Raw genomic sequence first — 22,118 nt, 5'->3', positions numbered from 1 at the left:
TGTTATCCTTAGAACCAGGGCCCAGTCCTCGTCTTCCTCCAGAGAATGCATTACAAACTTTAATTGTAGTTTCAATTAAAATGGCCTGAATCTATTTGTGAGTTAATTCTGAAGTAGCCACAGTTCTGTACTAGACTCATAACMCACCTAAAAGAAACTGTCCCCTTCCATTTAACTCTTCTGTTCCAGTGATTATTTATTTTGTTCCAGTCAGCTTGAAGCCCTCATGGCASCACAAGTCTGTGAAGCAATGGAGTCCATCTCACCATCCTTTAAGACTTACTTGACACCTCTGCAGCAGAGCAGCATCTACAGCAGGTGCTGAGATCTGTTGCCTTGGGAGCATTCTGGAGCAGGAGGGGCTTATCCAGAAAAAATGCAACAAGTCCATCATAAACATCTAACAGCCCACAACCCTTATCACRGACCTTCTTTCTTAAAAACCCCACAGGGCCACCTGTAAGAGGCACCTATGGCATGACTGAAATGCCCACACCTCACTCACACAATGGGCTGATGTTAAGGATGCATTTCTGCTGTGTGTTAGTCATGATACAGGAAATGATGTGCAGTGCCCCTAAATGCTCATCAGAAACCACACACATCATTAGCTCCAGCTGCAAGGAAAGCTGAGTGACATGAAGGGCATTTTTGTGTCTGATGGGCAATGGGGTTCCTGGGACAGAGGCCCACACAAGCTTTACACTGCTATTCCAAATGTGTCCTGTGCAAGTCAGACCTTTCAGATGCACATGCTGTCAGACAAGGAAGGAGCCCTTACATGGAGATGTCTGAATATCCACAGAGAATCTGCTTAATTTCTGGTGTGATGATACTTCAAAGAGAAATGCATTAATCTATAATATGTCTGAATAACAGGTATAATTTTAAGTACAGTTTAAAGTTCTGAATTTTTTTTTTTAAAGAAGGAAAATGAAAATGTTTGAAAGACTTCATTAAAGTATATCTCAATTGCATACCACTATAAAATTAAAAACCTATTTGCCTTCATATTTATACAAAATGCAACAGGGCATCTCAGCAACTCAAATAAAAATAAATGTTCTACAGGTACAGCTAGAGGGTTATCAGAGACAAAACACACGACCTTTTTTTTTCTTTTCAGTGGTGCATAAAAGATGAGAAAAAGAAAGTTTGCACTTGGAAACAACTTACAAGAAAGAGAGGTCAGGTGGCTTTTTCCTATAGAACAGCWGCATWGTTGGTGAGTCACCATGGCTTGCTCAGTCATGGCCAGTTTCTGCAAGTTTTTGTGAGTTTAAGTTATGAGCATAATTCAGTTTAGAAAACACATAGATTGGAATCCAGTCTTCCCATTTTGGACACCTTATCTGTACCTACATTTTAGACATTTCATGAACATRCACTAGGCATGCTTCTCAGAGAGGTGCTGAAATACACTAAGCTTTGTTYGACTGTCATTCCAAGAGTTTCATATGAAAGAGTTTCAGAGACAATTAATCAAAGACATGCCCAAACACTGGCAGATAAATATAGATAAAAAAATAGATATTTCGAAACTGTGTGAATGTGCACTGGTGACAAAAGTTTGATAGCACAACTAATGAAGTCTGGAAGAATTTTCAGATTGAGAGATGGAGGGAATATTTGAAAAGAGACTGCCACTGCTACTCCAAGGAACATAAAGGCACATAGATGCAGGGTGAAAAGTRAGCACRTTTTGCCTCTGCAAGGAATTGACARTTGCATCCTGCTYATGGCTTAGAAGAAGCTTTATTATACTGACCCTGCTWATGCAAGCTGTAAATTAATGCTGGATCAAGAGTTTCACTACAGAGCTCATTTTCCAGTGTATAGTGGACAAAAGTTGATCCAATTAAGTGTACATACTTTATCATACATTCTTAAACAGTGATGGAAAAATACCTCAAATTCATTATGGAACTGATATGGTAAACAAGCTGGAAAACAACCTGGATGAAGGACATGAGATGAAACTGCAGTTAAAATGAAATGGGGGAAAATGCRTAAGAAGTGGCAGAGCTCTAAATGAACCAATTAATTTAATTAGATCTATTTGAATAACATGATATCTTTTTTCTTTTCCATTTATGATTAGAACTGTGACAAGCTAAAGATCTATTATAAATATTCATTATAGAAAAGATTGGCTGAATAATTTTACATGAAGCACAATGTAAAACAGTAAGCCATGTYTCTTCATTATTATTCTATATTCTGATGGGTGAATGATGTGTGTAGGAATTAATTACTGTAAGACCACTGATTGTTTTAATGGACCCTAAACAAATAACTTCAACCAACTGTATCAGCGACAACAGCAGACCAGGATTTTCCTATTCAAAGTCAGTGGTCAATCAGACATGGTGAACATAGCACCAAACGTTTATTATTTGACCACCTGACATTTAACAGCTCTGCCATTTGGTGGAAACATCATCCCTGTGTTTGGTATCCAGAGTTCTTACTGAGCAAACAAGAAAAGCTGGTGTCAAAGACAGTAACACACAAAAAAAGAGCTTGTGGGGTAACCACAGCTCTTAACTGGAAACTGCAATGGATTGAAGGATTTAAACAAGATCCATATTTTCCTCTGAAAAATATGGCAAGCTGAACAAAATAARTTGAAAGCCCAGGAAGAAGCTTTCAGAATTCATTCTTTCCACTTCACAGCCCAAACTAAGGGTGTCAAAGCAAGWGCTCTCCTCCTGGCATCAGGGATTTTGGCTGGTGATAGAACACCAATAGCTCAGTTCCATCAAGACAAGCATGGAAAGACTTTCACCATTCTCTAGAAGYTAGAGCATATTGGGAAATTAGAARATSCAATTCAASTYCTCTGTGTTGGTCCTAGCTGAGATRAAGATAATTTTCTGTTTGCATTGGCACYGAGGAAGCAGCTGATAACACCCCAGTGTTTTCTGGCTGCTGCTGAACAGAGCAGGCACAGCCTCAGYGCTCTATCCAACATTCCTGGGGGTGGACAACATCTTGGGAGGGGACAGCTAGGACAACCCACCCAAACTGACTGATGACCAATGACCAAGATGTCCAGACCATGTGACCTCTGCACAGCGATCAAAAAAAGGGGGAAAGTTACATTATCTACAAAGTTTGCCTTCCAGAACACCCTCTACATGTGCTGAAGCCCTGCTTCCCAGGAAGCAGCCAGACATTGCTTGCTGATCAGAAATAGTGAATAAAATACTTTTCTTTTTCCTTTGCTGCTTCCATGTACACARCCTTCACTTYTGCTTTAGTAAACTGCCTGTATCTTGACCCATGATTTTTTCTCTCCCATCTTATTTTTCCCCCTGTCCTGTCSCAGAGGGGAGTGATRGAGCAGCTTGGTGGGCACTTGGTGTCCAGCAAGGGTCAACCCACCATAGTTCTTTCAGATTTAGGAAGAGACAAAGTTCCCACATGCTGAGAGGACACTACAGGTACAAGGAGTGGACTCTGAGTGCAGAACAGAGGGACTCCGACTCCTGTGCTTTGTGCTGAAGTAAATCCTYCAAGGAGAGTCCCTTGTGATTTTAGTGCACAAAAACCACTGGAGACAGAGCACTTTGGTTATATGCTGCCAGTTATGAAACGCTCAGAGCATGATTTTGCCCATACACATTTTATTATTGCACAGTCATTGGAGAATGAGGCCTGAGCTGCCTTCTGGATTTAGGCTTCTAAATTCTGTCTAGATTTCACTTTTCAGCCTAAAGCAGACAAGTTGGATTTCAACTTTCTCTTAGAATCAGTATGAGCTGCTATAAGGTAAGTCAATAAATTATTTTAATTACAGTCTATTTCACATGCAAGTTAAAAATTCAGCAAGTTTTTAATTATAGAAAGTAGAAGGTTTCATATTTAAATAATTTGTGACAAAAAAATATGCCAGATAAAATGATTAACTGGCCCATTTAAAATTAACTTTGAGTTATTTAGAGATTTGRCTCTAGAATTCATTCATTTGGCTCAGGAAATTCATTCTGCATTAAAAGATCAAATGTTGTAACTTTCCAGARGATGTTTTGTAACATTCAGAAGCAAAGAACTTGTATTCTCTGTGTATCAAATGCAAGAGAGTGTTAAYCATCAACCTATGACTAAAGGGCTCATTACCCAGTCTGACAGTGATTTATTATTGGTAGATTCTTTTCAGTATTTCACCTCAATTTGTTMCCTCACTGACCAAATTTAGGGTTTACCTTTCCAAAAATACATRTATACTACTCTAGTAATGTTTTTATTTGAGTGCATTGTTTTTCACTAATATTCACCAGAAATGAAGTATTTAATTACATATTACATTTACATATTATTTAAAACATGCAAATAATTTTGTTTGCACAAAATGTAGCTCTTCGTGTTTTATTACAGGTCTGGTTTCAGTTAATTCTTTAAGTTTTGGTAAAATTCCTGCCTATAGACATATAACCACGACAGAAAACATCACAGCACAACTTACGAACATGCAAGGCATATAAACCTGTGATCCTGAGATATTTGCATTTTGTAGCTAGTTCCTATTTTTTGTTTGCAGAAATAATGTCAATTGTTGAAGTTTTTCAACAGGTTTATCAGTGCTGGTGCTTTAAAGTAACTGTCAGTAAATGCTCACAGTTAATTAGGACATCATTRATTTTTCTCCTCTGTTAGTGAAGTTGAAGTTCCATAATGAAATCCATGGGAAGACTGAGTTCAGAAGAGCAATAATTATACCTTCCTAAACTTTCATCAGAATCTAAAGTGAATTATGCAATAAATGTAAAATATTGATGATAAATTATCATAATGATTTTAGAAATCAATGTGCCCTGACAAAACCTATGCTTACAATCTCTTTCAGTTTGTAGGCCGCCTAAATAGGAAAGCCAAATGAATTTCAGCCAATAAGTGACTCACAGTTAACTTTAATACAGCCCTCAAGAACAGTTCACAGACCCCAGTGGATCTCTGGTGGATCCCCAGTTAAAGACAATAACGATAAGGATGTTCTCACCTCTTCTTTCAAAATTAAAGACACCATTTCATTTAGTAATTCAGGAAATAATTCTTACTGCATGCTATTATKAGCAAGAGCAAAATATTTTGATTCAACTTGTATGCAAATCTCACCAAAATGTTTCCAACTCATTTTAATGGCTTATTTTTTTAAAAAATCTGGTAAGCCCCTATACTGACATGCATATCACAGATTCATTTCCAAACTACAGAGCAAGCACTCTACAAAAATCCTAACCTTTCAGACACCAGCCAATATGTTTGGGAGTTTTTTTATGTTAAAAAAAGAGCAGAAAATAGGAAAGGATTGCTTTTCCACCAGCTACTAAATCAAGGAAAATAAAAAACCTGTTATTCTACATGTTATATACCAATATAATATTCATTTAAATCTGTAAGAGGAAAGTGCACAGTAAGCCAAGGCTGTGTTAAGAAGCCTAGGTAAGCATTSAAAATAAATCAAATCAATGTGTAAATTTGTGTTTGGTTGGGAAACCTGCACTGGCCATGTAAGACCCCAGCAGGGAGCAGAGAGCTGCTATGATAAATAAGCTTAAATGCTTCAAAATTCCAATCAAAATCTTCAAATATAAATGTAACACTGGGATCCAAACTGATTCATGTGTTTGTCATGTGAGTGCTGGCACAGGCATGTTTTTCTTGCAATAGCAAATTACACTGGATGTAATAACTTGATATGTGATATACAACAATAAAATTATTTTAGTTAATTGTTCTTTTAAATAGCTGAGGATTGGTCTTTGTGTTGGAGCAACTTTACAATGTCCAAAAATGAAGCTCATAATGGATATCACATGGATTTATTGGAAAGGAGAAAAAGGTAAAGAAAATGGCTGTTCTATCTGGTACAAATTTGGAATTGCTCTGGAGGAGATATGCCAGCATAAATAGAGTTAATGTGATCCATAACTGAAAATACATTGCATTTACTTTTTTTCTAAAATAGGAAAGTATTTTTTCTCTCTCAGTTAAATTTTTTTATTACATCAAAAGAAGAAACTTCCTTTAGAACAGGTGTCGTTGCATAGATGACATACCAAGGGAAGTAATAACTTGCCTAACATATAAAAATTTGGGATAATCTTAAAAGTGACTTTGTACTTAAAATAAAAATTAAAAGGGACTACTTTATGAAGAAAAATGCATCACCACATGGTTCAGGAAGATTTTTTCCCCTTCTGACAAGTAATTTATGGCTATCTGTTGGATTTTTTTCAAGGGAAAGATTCAGGTTTTTTCCAAACATCAGTCATAGAATGGTGCTGGAGCAGGATATTCTTGTGTCAGAGATCACACAGACACAGGTATCTTTGATTGCTCAGTCCAGCCCCCAGCTRCCACATGACACTTGGAAAGCTCTCAAAACTCATCCTAAAAAAAGTAATTCCAGTGTTTGCCATGGTTTCACTTTCTGATAGGATTTTCCAGAACAATTAATGAAAGAAAAATGACCTGAGGATTGCTATCTACAGAATGAACTTTGCCTCCAGAAGCCCGTCCTCACAAACACTGGAAACAGAGATGACACTTACAAAAGGGACATTTTTGTATTGCTCTCTTTGCCCTGGGTAGTAGAGCCTTCTTGTTTTTATCAGAAAGAGAATTTTGGGCTACACACACCTTTAGTGCACCTCAGGCAGGAGATTTTACATTCTTCATCTAACTGCAATTCTATTTCCATCAGAAGTTCTTTGATTTTCTGCCATACTGTTGTGGTTTCCTGTAGGGTTTTTTTTTTGTTTGTTTGATTTCAAGGAGAGGGAGATGGTAGTTTGGTTTGGCGTCATTTTTTTTTTTATTATTATTTTTGAAGTAATATGTTTTAGTCACAAAATAACTGTCTTCAGTCTTTTGACTCCTGAAAGTCACCTGTCTTCTATACTTTTGCATCTTTCTCTCGGTGAAGTAATTACATCAATATTATAAAAAATATATCAATAGTTATATCACATTATCAATGGCATATGGTAGTCATCTTCCATACAGACTGAAAGTATCTCAGCAATAAAACAAAGATAATATCTCTTTGCAAAATAAAATGACCACATAAATCCTGAGTACAACTGTATTTTCTAATCTTGTAGAAAATATTAGCACAAGGTAGGCAATGTTCAATAATGTATGACAGCACATATCAGGCATATTGATTATCTGAGCTGGGAATAGTTAGACAAGTCTAAACATTCAGAAAAGGGGTGTAGTTTATTTGTTTATTTGGATCTTGTGGTTTTCAATTTTTAATTTCTTTTTTTTTTGCTGAGTTTCTTTCAACTCTAGATTTCTGATGTCAAACAAAATGTGACACATTCCCAGAGTGACTAAAACATCAACCATCAACAAATATTGAAATTTTTTTTCTCTGAGGTAATATTTATCTCCAGATACACTGATTATATAATGCTCTTTAAAACCTTYAAAGCATCTCCTTAATGTGCTTCTGATGCTTGAGAAAAAGAATATGTTCAGGACAGTACCTGTGTCTTTCTCAAGATGAGTTCTGAAAACAAATCTTTTATCATACAAGTTTTTGAAATAGCTGACCTAACGATGATACCACTTTGCAAATAATCTAACAAAAAAATGTCTGACAAACTAAGTCATGTTGCTACTTAATTGATCACTGCCTTTTTATGGCATTAATGGAGATATTTTATTTGACTAGATAGAGGCTATGTTTGCCACAATGCTTTCAAAGCAATTACAGTCATCAACTCGTATTTGCTGCTGTTGGGTATCATCCTTTCTTGTATACAAACACTACAATTATGGTCAAACAACATTAGATGAAAACAATTTAATTTATGGTCTGTGAGCAATCGAAATCTCTGCTATTTGCATGTGGCAGTGTGTGACAGAAGGGAGGGAAGGGCACAGGAGCTCATTTATTCCCTCACACCAGGCACTCCCCACAGGTGCTGTCAGTGGGGTTGGGACCCCACCCCGTTGAGCTCAAATTTGAAGCAGCTTTTTAAGGTSACCCACTGGGCAGTGCAACAGCCCAAGAGGAGTAACTGCACCCTTTACCAAACACCTGAGCTTAGGGAGGGCAAGGGGATACTCAGGTGGTTTTGTTCCTGCCTCTTCAACAGTCTCATCTAGCAGKGGAAAATGCAGTGAGGATGAGGCACTGGAGACAGGAAAGGGGCTGAAATGTGCAGGGAGCTGGCTGTGACTCTGCTGCTTCCAAGAATAGGATCTGTGCTTTTACATGTGCAGGACACAGTGGTCAGGTCTGGGATATCCTCAGTGAGCAGTGGGGYATCAGCCCTCCTAAAGCCCTTCATACATAAACACATGATAAAATATTTACTGATGAATTTACACTGTGCACTGCCTCACACCATTTAATCTATAAGGCACATGCTTTTGACTGTAAATCTTCTAAAAATAAAGCCACAATGTCTTATAAGACCTGATTTTTGTCAATGTGTGTGACATTACAAAGAGCATTCTTTGGCATTACTGTCAAAACAATAAACAAAACACAATGCAGGGRGATAGACTGATTCAGATCAATGATAAGTATATAACATTCTATGTCTTCTCTTGGATGCTATGTGTTTACAAAGGTGTTAGAATTTTTTTTATTACACCAGACCTGTTTGATTGCYACTTTTTGCTTCAAAGATGATCAAAGATTACTTCCAGCTAATAGGCAAACATGACAGACAATAACAATGCATGTTAGGGCCCAGTGTTTAGAACTGACAATGGGTGGGGGATAGCAACACATTGCAACACATCACTGACTATTCATTTTTTTAAACTTTTGAACAGTCAACAAAAGAGRAGGCTGGCAACAAATATTAAATCAAGTAGGAACAAAGAAGACCCTTGAAACCATAATGAATATGCAGCTCTTTYTGAGGGAAGAGAAATGAGATTTCATGAAATGAGAGCTATGGCTTAAGCTATAATGAAACAATAAATACATACTTCACGAATATGAAAAGACATTTCCAATTTAACATTGTCAGATGTTGGCTCCTATATTACTGCAATCTGCCAATCTGCACCATGGGGTTTAAACAAAATAGAAGAGATAAGACTGCAGATTTTTTAATATAACCATATGTGAAAAAATAATCATAATTTTTTATCTCACCTCTTCGAACACATGACAGATAAAACCTGTTTCAGAAGTGGGTAACTAAAGTCCTACACCAGGGTATAGCGTATGTCAGATATTACTTAACCTACCAGGATGGCAAGCTGCTTGCTTATTTGTGTCTTGTTCTGGGAGCATTTCCATAGGACTGAATGCATGTGACATCATCTGATTACAAATAATCAAATATTCAGCCATTCTAAACKAAACTGGACAAAGAGGCTTTGCATCTATCAGTAGGAAGTTTTATACCCTTCTTCTGGGATAACTGAATCTTCAGGAGACTATGGCTATGACCCTATAGAATGTAGAATGCTTAGAATGTAAGCCTATAAATGTAGACAATCATGACAATTATTTTTATTCTATGGTACGTAAAAAGTCACATTGATATGTGTATGAAGATGAATACCATACTTTATCTTTTTTTTTCCTTAGTCCCTCTCTTTTTACTGCATCACCCTTTGCTCTGTTCCTGGCTCTTTCCCTCCTGTTCTTATCTTACTTTTAGCTTTTTTTCTTTTCTCACTTCACTGGGTTGGTTCCTTCTCTCTGGCTCTTCTTTCCTTCATCTTTCTAAAATCCTTTATTCTATTTCTTCATTTGCCTTCTCTCTCAGCCATTTTATTCTTCCGAACTTCTCAGAATCATCCTTTATCTGTGCCTGGTTTACTCCCCACTCCTGCCACACACACATGCTTATTATCACTTTAATCTGTCCCTCACTTCCCATCTGTTCATTATCTCCAGGTTGTCCATCTCATCCTGTTACATACAGACCATGTTGCTTCTTGCTGCCCACGTAAGAAAAAGAGGAATCTTTTAGCTGGCCTGCTTTTCTTCATTCCACTGTATCTTTCTCATACCACTTCCCACTTCATAGTGAATGGTAATAATAATTTTAAAATATAATTGAAAAAAAACCCAAACGCAAAAAAATCCCCACAGTTCTGGATCTGTGAAAAAAGACAGGGTCACTTTGCTTTTGTGTGAGGTACCAAATATATAGGCTTGCTTTTATTGACTCTATTTCATCTTGCTGCTGCTGCTGGCATTCCAAAGAATTTATATATTTTAACAGTCTTTTTGCTCCGTCTTTTAAACATAGGAACTCATAGCAGCTCTTGAGAACAGAGGAATCACTAAAAACAGTCTGAAGAGAGCCCACTGGACTGGCTAAGGAACTGAAAAATGTTTTGTGCAAAAGAAAAAGAGCACAGAAGCAGTATTTTACTAGGGTTTTTTTSTTTTAAAGGAGATTTTGGGTTTTAGACCCTGCTAAACAATTTCAATATTTGTGGAGTTTCCAGTACGCTTTGGGATCACTTCTTAAGAGTGTGACTGAATAGAAACGACTCTTACTTATATCAGAGTTTCCTACCTAAGCAATATTATGGCAAAAATGACCAGAAGAAACATCTCTTTTCTTCTGGTAAGGTTTTTGTCTCTGGAAGGAAATTGGGGCATAAGAATTTGAGATTACAGATACAGGCACATTTGGAACTGTCAAACTGTTTATACAAATCACAGAAGGAATTTGAAACAATAATTACTTAAATAATTTTACATCTGTAATCTAAAAAAAAGTTTGGAAAACAWAGATTCCTAGTTTTCTGCTGTTTGGGAAGCAGAGGTTACCAAGACGCTTTCTGTAGAAGCTGACTTAGGTGCAGTTCTTGCAGCTGRTATGTGTAGGGTTAGTTGGTAAGAGTAAAGTTTTCTTGTAAAAGTAGACTATTGCAGTACCATTCTACTGCAGATTTTTGGTTTACAGTTTTGAAGATTGGAATGTTTTGGTTTACAAGGAAAGCACAAAACACAGGGAAGGCAGTGTGTTGAATTGGGGAAAAGAAAATGTGTGGCTCTGCTAGCAGCTTCTGGAAAATCTACTGTCTGAACAAACTGAAGCACATGAAACTTTTTAATATCTGGTTTCACCCCCAAATTCATGGTTTGATTTTCATCTTCACAGAGAATGAAGAAGTGCAGTGCTGTATCAGATGTTTGGTTCTTTATGTTTTATGTGCTATTATGTAATATATGATATTATTTTACAGCCTGTTGATAAAAAGCACTTGGAAATCTACAGCTGTACAGCCACAAAACAATATGAAGAAAAAGGTATTAGTTTACAAACCATACAGGTTGTTATTCTTTTGACATGCAAGATTTTTATTTCTTTTGATGTAAGTTCTTTCATTTCTGATGAGACAAAAATTAAACTTTAATACTCTTCCACTTTTTCTGACAGAAGAAAGCAGAATTTTATTCCATAACTTTCCAATGAGAAATGTTTTGCTAGTATTTGAATTTTCCAATTTTTGTCCATTTTCATTCAATTAAAATTATGTAACCAGTGCCCTTAGAAAATCAGCATTCATGGTCAACAGTGAACSTCTTCTTTTTTTCAGCAGACCTCATTTTAGAGATGACGATCTGGATGATACTTTGTGCTTGGTAACTACTTTCAGAAATGTCTGTTTAAAGATTRATCTGTGTGCTGTATGCAGACAGACAGGGACCTGAAGAACTCTCTGGAGCAGAGGGTTTGCAGTGTGCAGGACATGCCAGACAGAGATGCAGGTAATCAGCACCTGATGTGACAACATGATGGTACCGTAGCCCCAATGTCTAAACTTAATTGAATGTGTATGGGCCTTGAGATCCTGTGACAAAAATGAAATGAGCTAGCCCTTATTGTCACTTCAGTAAGGAACTAACAAGGAGATATTAAAAAAAAAAAAAATGTTGGAAGCCCCTGAAAGCTAGTGAACCAGTTCCTTTAGCTGAAGTGACAGTGTCTGCCAAGAAATCCAAGGGCCTACATTTTTCTCTTTAGAGCAATTAGTCAATCACAGACCTGTGAAAAAATGTGTCCTACTTCATACAGCTGTGCAAGAATTACTTAAAGTGATAAGGTTACTGCAGTGAAGCCTGGCAAAGACTGGCTTGTACGCTGTTAGAGTCACTAGCAGCATGCTAAGAAATGTCAACAGTAATTAAACCCCATCATTTTCAAATATATGCCATGCTTTGGCAATGGTGAGGAATGCTTTTCACAGCAAGAATTCTCAGCCCTGTGAGCACAGAATTTTTCTAAAGCTTTTTTTTTTTTTTTTTCTTTTTATGGGAAGAAGATTTTTTCCTTTTTCTTTTGGCAACACCATTTTGAAAGATGTTTATTCATTAAAGGAATAGTAGCAAAAATCACAGAACTACAGGTTTCTTTTCTAAACGTGTCACAGTTCTTACTGAGCTTGCATTTAAGGATTATCCCTGCATGTAATTCCGAATACACTGCATGGAACCTATTTTAAAAATTTGTGAAACACTTTGGCAAAACATCTATTTACTGAAAAGCGACATTTCAAAATACTGAAACGAAATTGTGTTCTGGTTTTGGCAAGTCCATTTTTGAGAATCTGAGAGATATGGTGATGGCAAAAATTTGTTATCGTGTGCAAGATGGATATGTTCCTAAGTGTGCCAGGGCAGCTCTGGCCAGCCCTACCTARGGGATCAGTGCACTGCTGAGTGCTGCCTTGGCACAGCTATCAACTCAGAACAGGCACTGGAGTTATGTGCTTCTGAAAGCAGAAAGGCAGAAAACCAAAAAGTGGAGACTTTTGTACTAGTTTGCTCACTTATTTACTCAGTTGAAACCTTTTTGTTTGAAACCTGTATTGTTTTTCAAGTTTACATTACAACCAAGTATGACGTCAAAGGTTGAATCTCACTCCTGCTGGAGTCAATGGCCAAACATTCATTTTACCTGGMTAGGGCCAGCATTTTGTTGTTAGGAAACATCAGCTGTCCCCCACAGACAAGAAGTAGCTTCTAATATGATAAAGCATTTCCCTTACCGTCCAGTAAAATAGTTTGGGAATTGTAAAATAAGAGACTTCTGTTGCAAAAAGTCCTCTCAGCTATGACTTTGAACCATATTTAGCTTTGCTGTAAACTTCTTACAGTCATCTCAAATAAAAAATTTACTTGGGACTACCCTTTTAGAAAAGTGGGCTGAAGACATAATAACAGGAGAATACACTAATGCCATTTAAGTTAAATAATACAATAATAAAATTTTGACTGCACTTATACCAGAAATGGTTACTTAGAAAGTGGTTTGTATTAGACACAAAATGCTGAAGAAGGGAATTAAGAAAATATCTTACAAAAAAGTTCATCCCTTTTTCTCACTTAATGCACATCAAACTCAATTCTATGTTGCAATTTAAAAATTACTTTAACTCAATAGAAATTTTAAGAGAACCAGTGGAAGCTTCCCATTACCTTAGAACCTACTGCTGTTTTAACAGATAGATATTTTGATTTTATTGCTTATTGCTATTTGTATAAAAATTGTGAAGAGCATTTTTGAAGTTTTCATTGCTTTTSTATAGAAAAGGATGATATAATTATGCATTTAATTCTACAAGGATCATACAACTGTTTCTGGTTTGAATGAAGCAGTGTCTTGAGAGAGACAATGTCTTGATTAAGACAATTGTTAAGAAACATATTTCAGGGTTAAGAGATGTATTTCCTGGCTGAAAATAGAATCCACAGTCAACAACAGTTGACTTTAACATTAAACATAAACTTTAAAATCATTATAAGAACCTTTCAGGATGATTATTCTTCCAACAAAAAAAAAGTTAATAATAAATTCATTATTTTCTTTAGTCCAAAACAAACCTGTGAAAGAAGTCTGCATTTTTCATTGCCAATATCCAAATTCGAATCAAGAGACAGCTTTCAACTTACTATGGTCTTTTTCTCTTTTAGTGGTTCTAGCAGACCATCAATGAAACATTTACCTGACTAGTGTGGCTCTCCCTGTGTCTTTGAATTGATGAGCCTGCTGTAGTGCTGGCCGACAGTCTTGAATATTCATTTTCCTCTGGTAAACCTAAAGCAGAAGAATACCAATTTATAATTTGAAATTTATAAATTTATGCATCTGTGGATTTCAAATTAAGATTCAAAAGACCTTGATATGTTCCACTAGAAAAAAAAAAAAAAAGAAGAAGAAATCACACATTTGCCTATTCGCCTGTGTATTTCCTGTTTCCATGCTTATTGAAACCAGGACAATTCTTTTTTGCCAAGTAGGGATAACATCATTGGTATTCATGCTGGTTGACAAGAAGGAGCAATTGCAATGTAAGAGCCTGCAATAACACATCACCTATGCACCGGCCAGGGATTCCTCCTGCAATGCGGAAATCCCTGGCTCCTCTTCCCTTGGCTCCTCTTCCCTGGCTCCTTTTCATGGCAGAAGCAATGCAAAAGGAACAAAAAACAAGCCTGCAGCAGTCTGCTCTCAAATTAATATCTCTGTGTCACACAGAAAGTCAATGTTAGGTCCAGGATTCAAAATTTCCTTCCCTCAGTGCAGAACCTGTTTTTTTTAAGTCTTAAAATTATTGTGTGCAATCGATGTGGGATTAAGCTGTCCAAAATTTAGTGGTGTAAAAACCAGTCCTCCAGTGTACAAGAGCGAGGTAGTCTCCTTCTGTAGTCAGGAGAAACAATCACCTCTGCAAAGTGATCCTATACTGAGGCTCATTGCTCTGCTTCCCCACCATTTCTGCCGTGTGGGAATACCATTCCCATAGCACTACAAAGGATCTGAAAAGTGGGATGGAGGAACCAAAGGCAGAAACACTGGAGTCCATGACAGGCATTATGAAGCACCTCACAAACCACAATCACAGGCACCATGGTAGCTCTGTGTAGTGGGTCCAGCTGAGCTGGAGGTCATTTTTCCTACGGCAGTCCTCAGAGGGCTGTGCTTGTGGTGGGTTGGCCCTGGCTGAATGCTGGGTGCCCACAMAAGCAGCTCCATCACTCCCCTCCTCAGCTGGACAGAGGGGAGAAAATATCATGAAAGGCTTGTGGGTAGAGATGAGGACAGGAGAGATCACTCCCTAGTCACTGTCATGGGAAAAACAGACTCAGCTTGGGGAAATGAACTGAAATTATTTATAATCAATCAAAATCAGAGTAGGAAAATGAGCATTAAAACAAATCGTAAAACCCCTTTTTGGTCTCTCTATTCTCCTTTTAGTTTCTCCCTTAAAACAGGGTACTTCCACAACTTTGTAACTAGGGACAACAGGTTTTTTAAAAATTTTCTTTGTTCTTCTGCATAAAGCATTCATAAATATGGATCTTTTCCTACACCATCTGGACTTCCCCTGAAAACACAGGCAATGAAGAAGGTGAATCTCTTGTTTGCAGCTCAGGAGCCAGATCAAATCTGTGACAATCCAGCATTTCAGTTCTTTTCTGCCTGCTGCAGAGGRAATCTGACCCTGTTCACCCAGTGAYAGGAACTATTTATTATTTTGAAGYGGGATTATCACTTTTTGAAGCTGGGCAATGACATATTAGGAATTTACATGAGCAAGGTGTAACATCCAAGTCCTCTGGTATACTACTGGTCTTGTAAATTATATGTAAGTTACCACTATTGCTTTCTTACCTACATAAAATTATCTGTACTCCACCTTCAAATTCTCCCTTTGCAAGATCACAAATTTTTGATCAAATTAAGTGATTGAAATTTAATTTCTCTCTAAGAAACCTAAACAACTCCCATTTTCCAAGTATTTTCTGAACTAATAATTTACCTACATGGATTCAGTTTTGATATATCTCAATTAAAGTAATAAAAAATTATCCATATTTTAATGCAAAGTACCTTCYAAAAGTAGGTGCTATTCATTTAATTCAAATAAAAGACAGGATGCAAAGTATTTGCATAATTCTAGACCACCAGGAATGAATGAAAATACTTTCCTAGGCCAAGCAGCATGTTCTGAAAAATATATCGATTTTGTACTGTATTAATACACTTTAGGATTGACTGTCCAGGACAGCCTTGAGCTAAGAATCAGATTATCAGTGATTTTCTGTTTATTTCTGTAAAAAGCACTTTGATAAGAGTTCTTGTCAAGTAAGTAAAGTTTCCATGCACAGCAAGAGCATGTTGTCACAGCCATGGAAAGCAGAGGCTTGGTCAAGTTTGGAAAGACAAATGGAGTAGTTGATTACATACTAAGAGCTTTCCTTCACATACACCTAAACAAATACCAGGATACCACAGCTGTGCATTGAATAAGAAATTGCTTAATTCAGTCCAAGGCTGGAAGCATCAGTTCAGATGGGCCAGGGGCAAAATTACAAGAACCTAAGTTAATGAGAGGCTCAGTCTGGAGCACAAACTGCCATCTGGATTGGGCTTTCCTGCAACTATTCTCAAGTTACCAAAAGTAAGTTTAATTTGGCTTTTTTTTTTTTTTTGGCAAAATTAGTTTTGCTATACATTATTGCTTTGCTATACATTATTGCTGCAATTACATGTGGTACTGTAATTTGGGGGATGTGGGATCACAGCTTTCAGCATTTCAATGTAAAAGGTTATTAGAGGCTTTCTGATTATTTTRTGTATTTGGCAAAAAGCTCTTTCTTTGAGACTAAAAGCTCTGGTGAGTGTTGAAGTTTTGTGGTGGAGAAGTCACAGTTTGACAGCACAGAGCTGTAGAAAGGTGCTATGCTTCCTTTTAAAAATAAACTAAAAAAGATGAGCAATACATTATATTCATTATACAAAATGAAAAAGCAACAGCTAGTAAAAAATACGAACTCAGAGATGTGTTATTAATGCCTATAGAACCTTGAAAGATGTTCACTGCTCTTGTACCATTTTCTTTTACAAYGATAAACTTYTCATTCACTAGCAAGRCAYCTRTAGMAAAMGGAGATCCTGATTTTCTATTTTCTRTCCCATTTGTAYTGATTATAGGATCAGAATCTCAAATCTCAGTCCTCCATGCCTTAGGCTGCTTATAGATTGGAGCTGAACTAATTACAAATTCCTCAACAGAGGCTGTTTTATTTTCTTCACATTCAGCTTTTATTGGAGAGGGGTTTATCAGTTCACACATACGAAGTTAAGCCAGTTCCAGAAGCAGATATGTCACAACTCAGAAGATTCCAGCCTGACTGTATCTTACAAAGCTCATTGAAGGAAACACTTCAGCAATTTTATGTTAGAAGAGCTTTGGGATTAAAAACTGCTTACCATTTGATACTGAATTTCCATTCTCAGCAGTCACAGAACTGGACAGTGGATTAGATGACTGAGTTCCATGGTTATTTGCATTTTTGTCCTGTGTTTCTGATCCAGAATCTGATGTATTTGGATCATCCCTGCTCCTCAAGTTCAGATTAGTTTCAGCACCTGACAGAAACAGAAAAAATGCTTGTCAGCTTCCTACGGTTTTCATATGTAAGTAGACTAAAACTAACACAGAGAGAAGTTTATTTATTAATCAAAGTGATCAACAAATTAACAAGTCCAGTGATAAATGTGAAAGGTTTAAATCAGTGATTTCTGAAGGTTTGTTTGGTTTGGGTTTTTTTTGCTACTGCTTCACTTCTGGCTTTTTAAAGTTTAAGGAAATGAAAGGCATTGCGAAATTTCATATGCATTGTTTCCTTCCACAAAAATATCAGTGGATACAACTCACCAAGTGTTAATATTGCCTCTATTTTAGATTCTATTTCACATGACTACACACCACCGTCATCACCGCAATGCCTTTCATCATTGTACCAAGTGATATTAGCAACAGATATAATGGGATCTTATCTTTTACCTCTTCTCACAAGAAACAAAATGGCTTTTGMGATTAAACCATAGCAGCAATATTCCCCCCAGCTGAGCCTCCCCGTGGCCATTGTATACCCAGCCTCAGGGCTCTCCAGCCATCAGTTGTCATTTTCTATAAAGTGCCAGGTTTTCAAGTCAGAGCCTTTTATTTAAATTCCTTCAAGCCGTCAARAGCAGGTCTGATCCTGTAGGAGTTCTGAAGCTCTGTACAATGCACGTGCATTGGTTCAAAGAGAAGGGCAAAACAAAGCCTTTATCCTCTTCCCCCTCTGACTGATCGCACATCCATGCAAAGCAGAACAGCTCACAGCAAAGTGCCTGGAGCTGGCTCTGAGCTCGCCTGGCTCTGTCAGCCCAGTGCTCCACCAGAACCAGGGCTCAGTCATCGGCTGTGCCCAAGGGGGCTCCCCACTGCAGCTCAGAGCTGGAAGAGAAGATGGATGGGGACRGTAGGAGGGACCCCACTGCAATATCTGCATCCCTGGCTAACCCCACTCCACTCCAGTGTGACAGGGCTGATGAAATCCTGCACTGGCAAGGTTTTGAAATAATGCATTTTTTTAAATTTTTTGTTTGTTTGTTTTGTTTTGTTTGGTGTGGTTTCTTTGTTTTGCATTTTTGGGTTTTCTTTGTGTTTGTTGAAAAATCCATATTCTTCATATTCTTTCCTTGCCATAGTCAGGCTTGATTCATGGAAGACAAATCTCCATTTGGTGCTCTCTCCATTTCAGTCTTCCTAACTCTTTGCATCCCCTCTGAGAGCTGGCCTTAGCTGCAGGGATGATGTATTACGGCTGATCCTGGAGCAGAGGTCTTCTTGTAGCACTCTAAAATGGAAATTCTCCTTCTATGACAGCTCTGATTATTATTCCTTGATTTTGGTTGTGTCTATTTAAGCTCTGTCATAATGACAGCAAGAACCAATGGAGGTCAAAAGACCAGCTATTAAAACCAACATTACAGCATTTATCCATACTTCCAATAACATCCTTAGTTCTCCCAAAGATATGATATATTCTTATAAATCTCAAGCACATGAAAGTTTTTCAAGGGGAAGGAAAAACATTTTTTCACCAGGTAATAGATACTTAACTGGGAGATTTTCCAGCCTAATGTTGACTGTAYGGTCAGTTTTTCATTTTTATGCCTGAACTGAAAAACATCCATGTGATTTTAAAAGTACCAACATAACAAAAAATAATTATGAAATGAAAACTGTAAATCCATTCTGGTTAGCTCAAAATATTTCATCTAATTGAAAAGGTCATTCTTATTTTTGTTTAACTTTCARTTATGTAACTCTGAATTGTTCTTAGTATTTCCTTGTCTAAAAAATATCTGTCTTTAAAAGTCAAAAGGCTCATTTTCAAGCTGTCAGATAACATTTCCATTTTTGTTTGGATTTTTTCCCTGCCTCCTTTGCCCTCATTCCCATATCATTATTTTTTGCCAGACTGACTGAATTGTTTCAGTGACGCTGTTTCATAAAATGCATCTTTAGGCAAATGTGCTATGCATTGAAAAAATTAGGCCAGCTCTACCCACAATAACTGACTTGGGAGAGGCGGTAGAACCAAGTCTGAGATGGAAAATGCATACAGTACAATTATAAGAGCATGCCTGATTTAGCTTTTGTACAAGCAAGTTGACTGCAAAATGCATCTTTGCAGCTCATTTTAAATTTGTCTGAAAAGGAAATGTCACTTTTCAATGTTCATAGTCAGTGMACTTGCCTATAGATCACAATCCACCTACATAATTACTGTGCCATCTTTTACATAAAGCTTCTTGGGGAAGTGGCTGGGATCCTTATTTTTCTTGATATTCGAAAGATTTATTGATTTGCCTGACATGTGTAATTCATTTGAGAATGAGCAAGTAGAAAGAATTTTTCTTGCACTMCTGTTTGCAGAAGCCTTTTGTTTCATAGGTACATTGATATCTTTTCAGGGCATTCATGAAGGGCTCTAGGAAAAAGAAAATTACCTTTTCTTATTTTTATCTGCAGAATGAAATACTACAAAGAATTGTGGATAGCTACTGTTGAACTAGAATATCAACCTAAAATGGCAGAAATAAGCAGTGGACATATATACAGTATAGCTTTGGGGACAGCTATCTAGACAAAAATTTGTTACCCCATCTGCTGTATTCAGACATTGTAAAAAAATGCACACCTTTAGTTTCTAAACAGGAAACTATATAGAAAAAATATATTTCATAGTGCCTTATTTAGCTGATCTCAGGTGTCAGWAAGAAGCCTGTATTTTATTTGAAAATAATCTGGATTATATAAAGGTACCTGAATTAATTTCCTACACATAGGCATCTTCAGCTCCTCACTGAAGCAGATTTTCCGTGAGTCTACAGAAAAATTCAACTCTGTACATCAGCAAAATTCAACCAGACTTCAGGAGAACAGCCCTGAAATCAGCTCTGCCCCACAGTGGACAAGCTCCCCCTGCCCCAGCCTCTGCTCACAGGAGCACGCTCCAGCCCTGAGCATGTAGGGTGTTCTGGGCTCCTGAGTACAAGAAAGACATGGAGCTACTGGAGAGGGTCCAGCGATGGGTCACAAAGGTGGTTAGGGGATTGGAGCATCTCTCTTACGAGGAAAGACTGTATGAGCCCGGCTTGTTTAGTGTAGAGAAGAAAAGACTGAGAGGCAATTTCATCACTGCATGAAATACCTCAAAGGTGGATGTCAGGAGGGAGGATGGTGCCAGGYTCTTTTTGGTGGTGCTCAGCAACAGGACAAGGAGCAGTGGCYGTAAACTAAAAGACAAGGTGTTTCACCTTCCACCTTCTGAGGAAGAACTTTACAYTGAGGGTGGCAGAGCACTGGAACAAGCTGCACGGGGGGCTTGTGGAGTGTCCCTCTCCAGAGACATTCAAAACCCACCTGGRTGTGTTCCTGTGTATCCCGCTTTAGCAGGGGGTTGGACTGAGTGATCTCCAAAGTTCAGTTCTAACCCTAACAATTCTGTGATTGCTGGTGTAAACTCACTCCAGGTTATTGGCATTTTCTGTATTGGGAAGCACAAACTGGTCAAAGTACCCAGACRTGGTCTAACAGTGAGTGCTGGGTGGGGGAAATGACTGATGCTGGCCTGGGTGCTGCTGGCTGTCTCTGCTGCCAAGGCTCACTGCTGGCYCYTGYCCAGCTCCCACAGCCCCCAGCACCCTTCTCCCAGCCTGATCCCTGCATTACTGTAGGAGGTAACCTTTCAAGGTGCAGCACTTTGCATTTGCTTTTTTATTAAACATGCCAGAAGGTCCTAATTTTATCTTCTGGTAGCCTTCTCTTTCCCACCTCCTCCCAATTCAAAATATCCCTGAGCATAACAAAGGCATGTCCTAATATTTTAACATAATATTTCTATTTAAAATTCAACTGATTCCTATTTTATCTGTCAAGTATTGGTCTGAAATGCCCTCTACCYTCATGTTTTCTTAGTCACCTAACACAGAAGTTTGGACTTCTCTCCACATTAATGTCAACTTGCTCCTGCTGCCATCGTATCTTGCAGATACGAGTATGCACTTCTCTCTCATCCCTTAACAACTTTATGAAACTATCAGAAATACTTTAGGAGACAGAAAAAAAAMCCCTTATGGTTCCTACATTTAAACATCTTCACCAACATGGTGAATCTTAGCTTTTTGTTCAGATCTGCTGTTCTTACTAGATGGACATATTATTTACCAGGTTTCAATATTTTTTTTTAAAGTGACATCTTTCACAATTTTCAGCTGAAGCTTTCATGAGTTTGAAGAGTCACCCATACCTGCTTGCAAAAGACTAGTTACACAGAGGTATCAGCAGAGGCAGCATGGTGGAAGTCCATGACTATAAAAGGAATACAAGCTTCAAGTGAAAACTTAGAGAGTCTGCAAATGTGAACAGTATTTGGATTATTATTTCAGTAAACTGACTTTGCCAAAAAGATACCTCTGACTCAGTAAAGTTCTGCTCTGACTAATCTTGCAGTTAATGAGGATGTATGGACTAATAGAATGTACAGATGTCTGCACTGAGGGCATCATTTGTCCCTCAGCTGTAGCATACTTACTAGCTGAGAGCAAACATATATACAGTGATTTTAATAAGAGGATGACAAATCAAAGTGTAACAGTTATTTCCTTATAAACAAGCCCTAACAAAATCCACAATTAATTACATCAATGTTACTTGAAAAGTGCAAGAGACACAGTATGCAAAAGAGGCAGCTCATGAAATCCACAGTTACTCATTATTAGTGTTCTTGGAAGAGACTGAGTTTAAAACTCAAGGTCATAAAG

At 37.6% G+C, this 22,118-nt stretch overlaps 1 protein-coding gene across 1 annotated transcript in view; it reads right to left on the bottom strand.

Moving 5' to 3' along the window:
- The window catches only part of MYO16 (myosin XVI), a 252,767-nt gene that overhangs the window by 4,638 nt on the left and 226,011 nt on the right, over positions 1–22,118 (bottom strand). The window contains exons 32-33 of the mRNA XM_057390020.1: positions 17,226–17,384; positions 13,954–14,045 (exon numbers count right to left, since the gene is read on the bottom strand). Of these exons, the coding sequence (XP_057246003.1) occupies positions 13,954–14,045; positions 17,226–17,384 (251 nt within the window). The remainder of the gene's footprint in view (positions 1–13,953; positions 14,046–17,225; positions 17,385–22,118) is intronic.

This window comes from Malurus melanocephalus, unplaced genomic scaffold (genome assembly GCF_030028575.1).
Source record: "Malurus melanocephalus ecotype Western Australia unplaced genomic scaffold, MMel_1.1 scaffold_1, whole genome shotgun sequence".
Taxonomy (NCBI): Eukaryota; Metazoa; Chordata; class Aves; order Passeriformes; family Maluridae; genus Malurus; species Malurus melanocephalus.
This window is presented reverse-complemented; position numbering and strand designations above follow the sequence as displayed.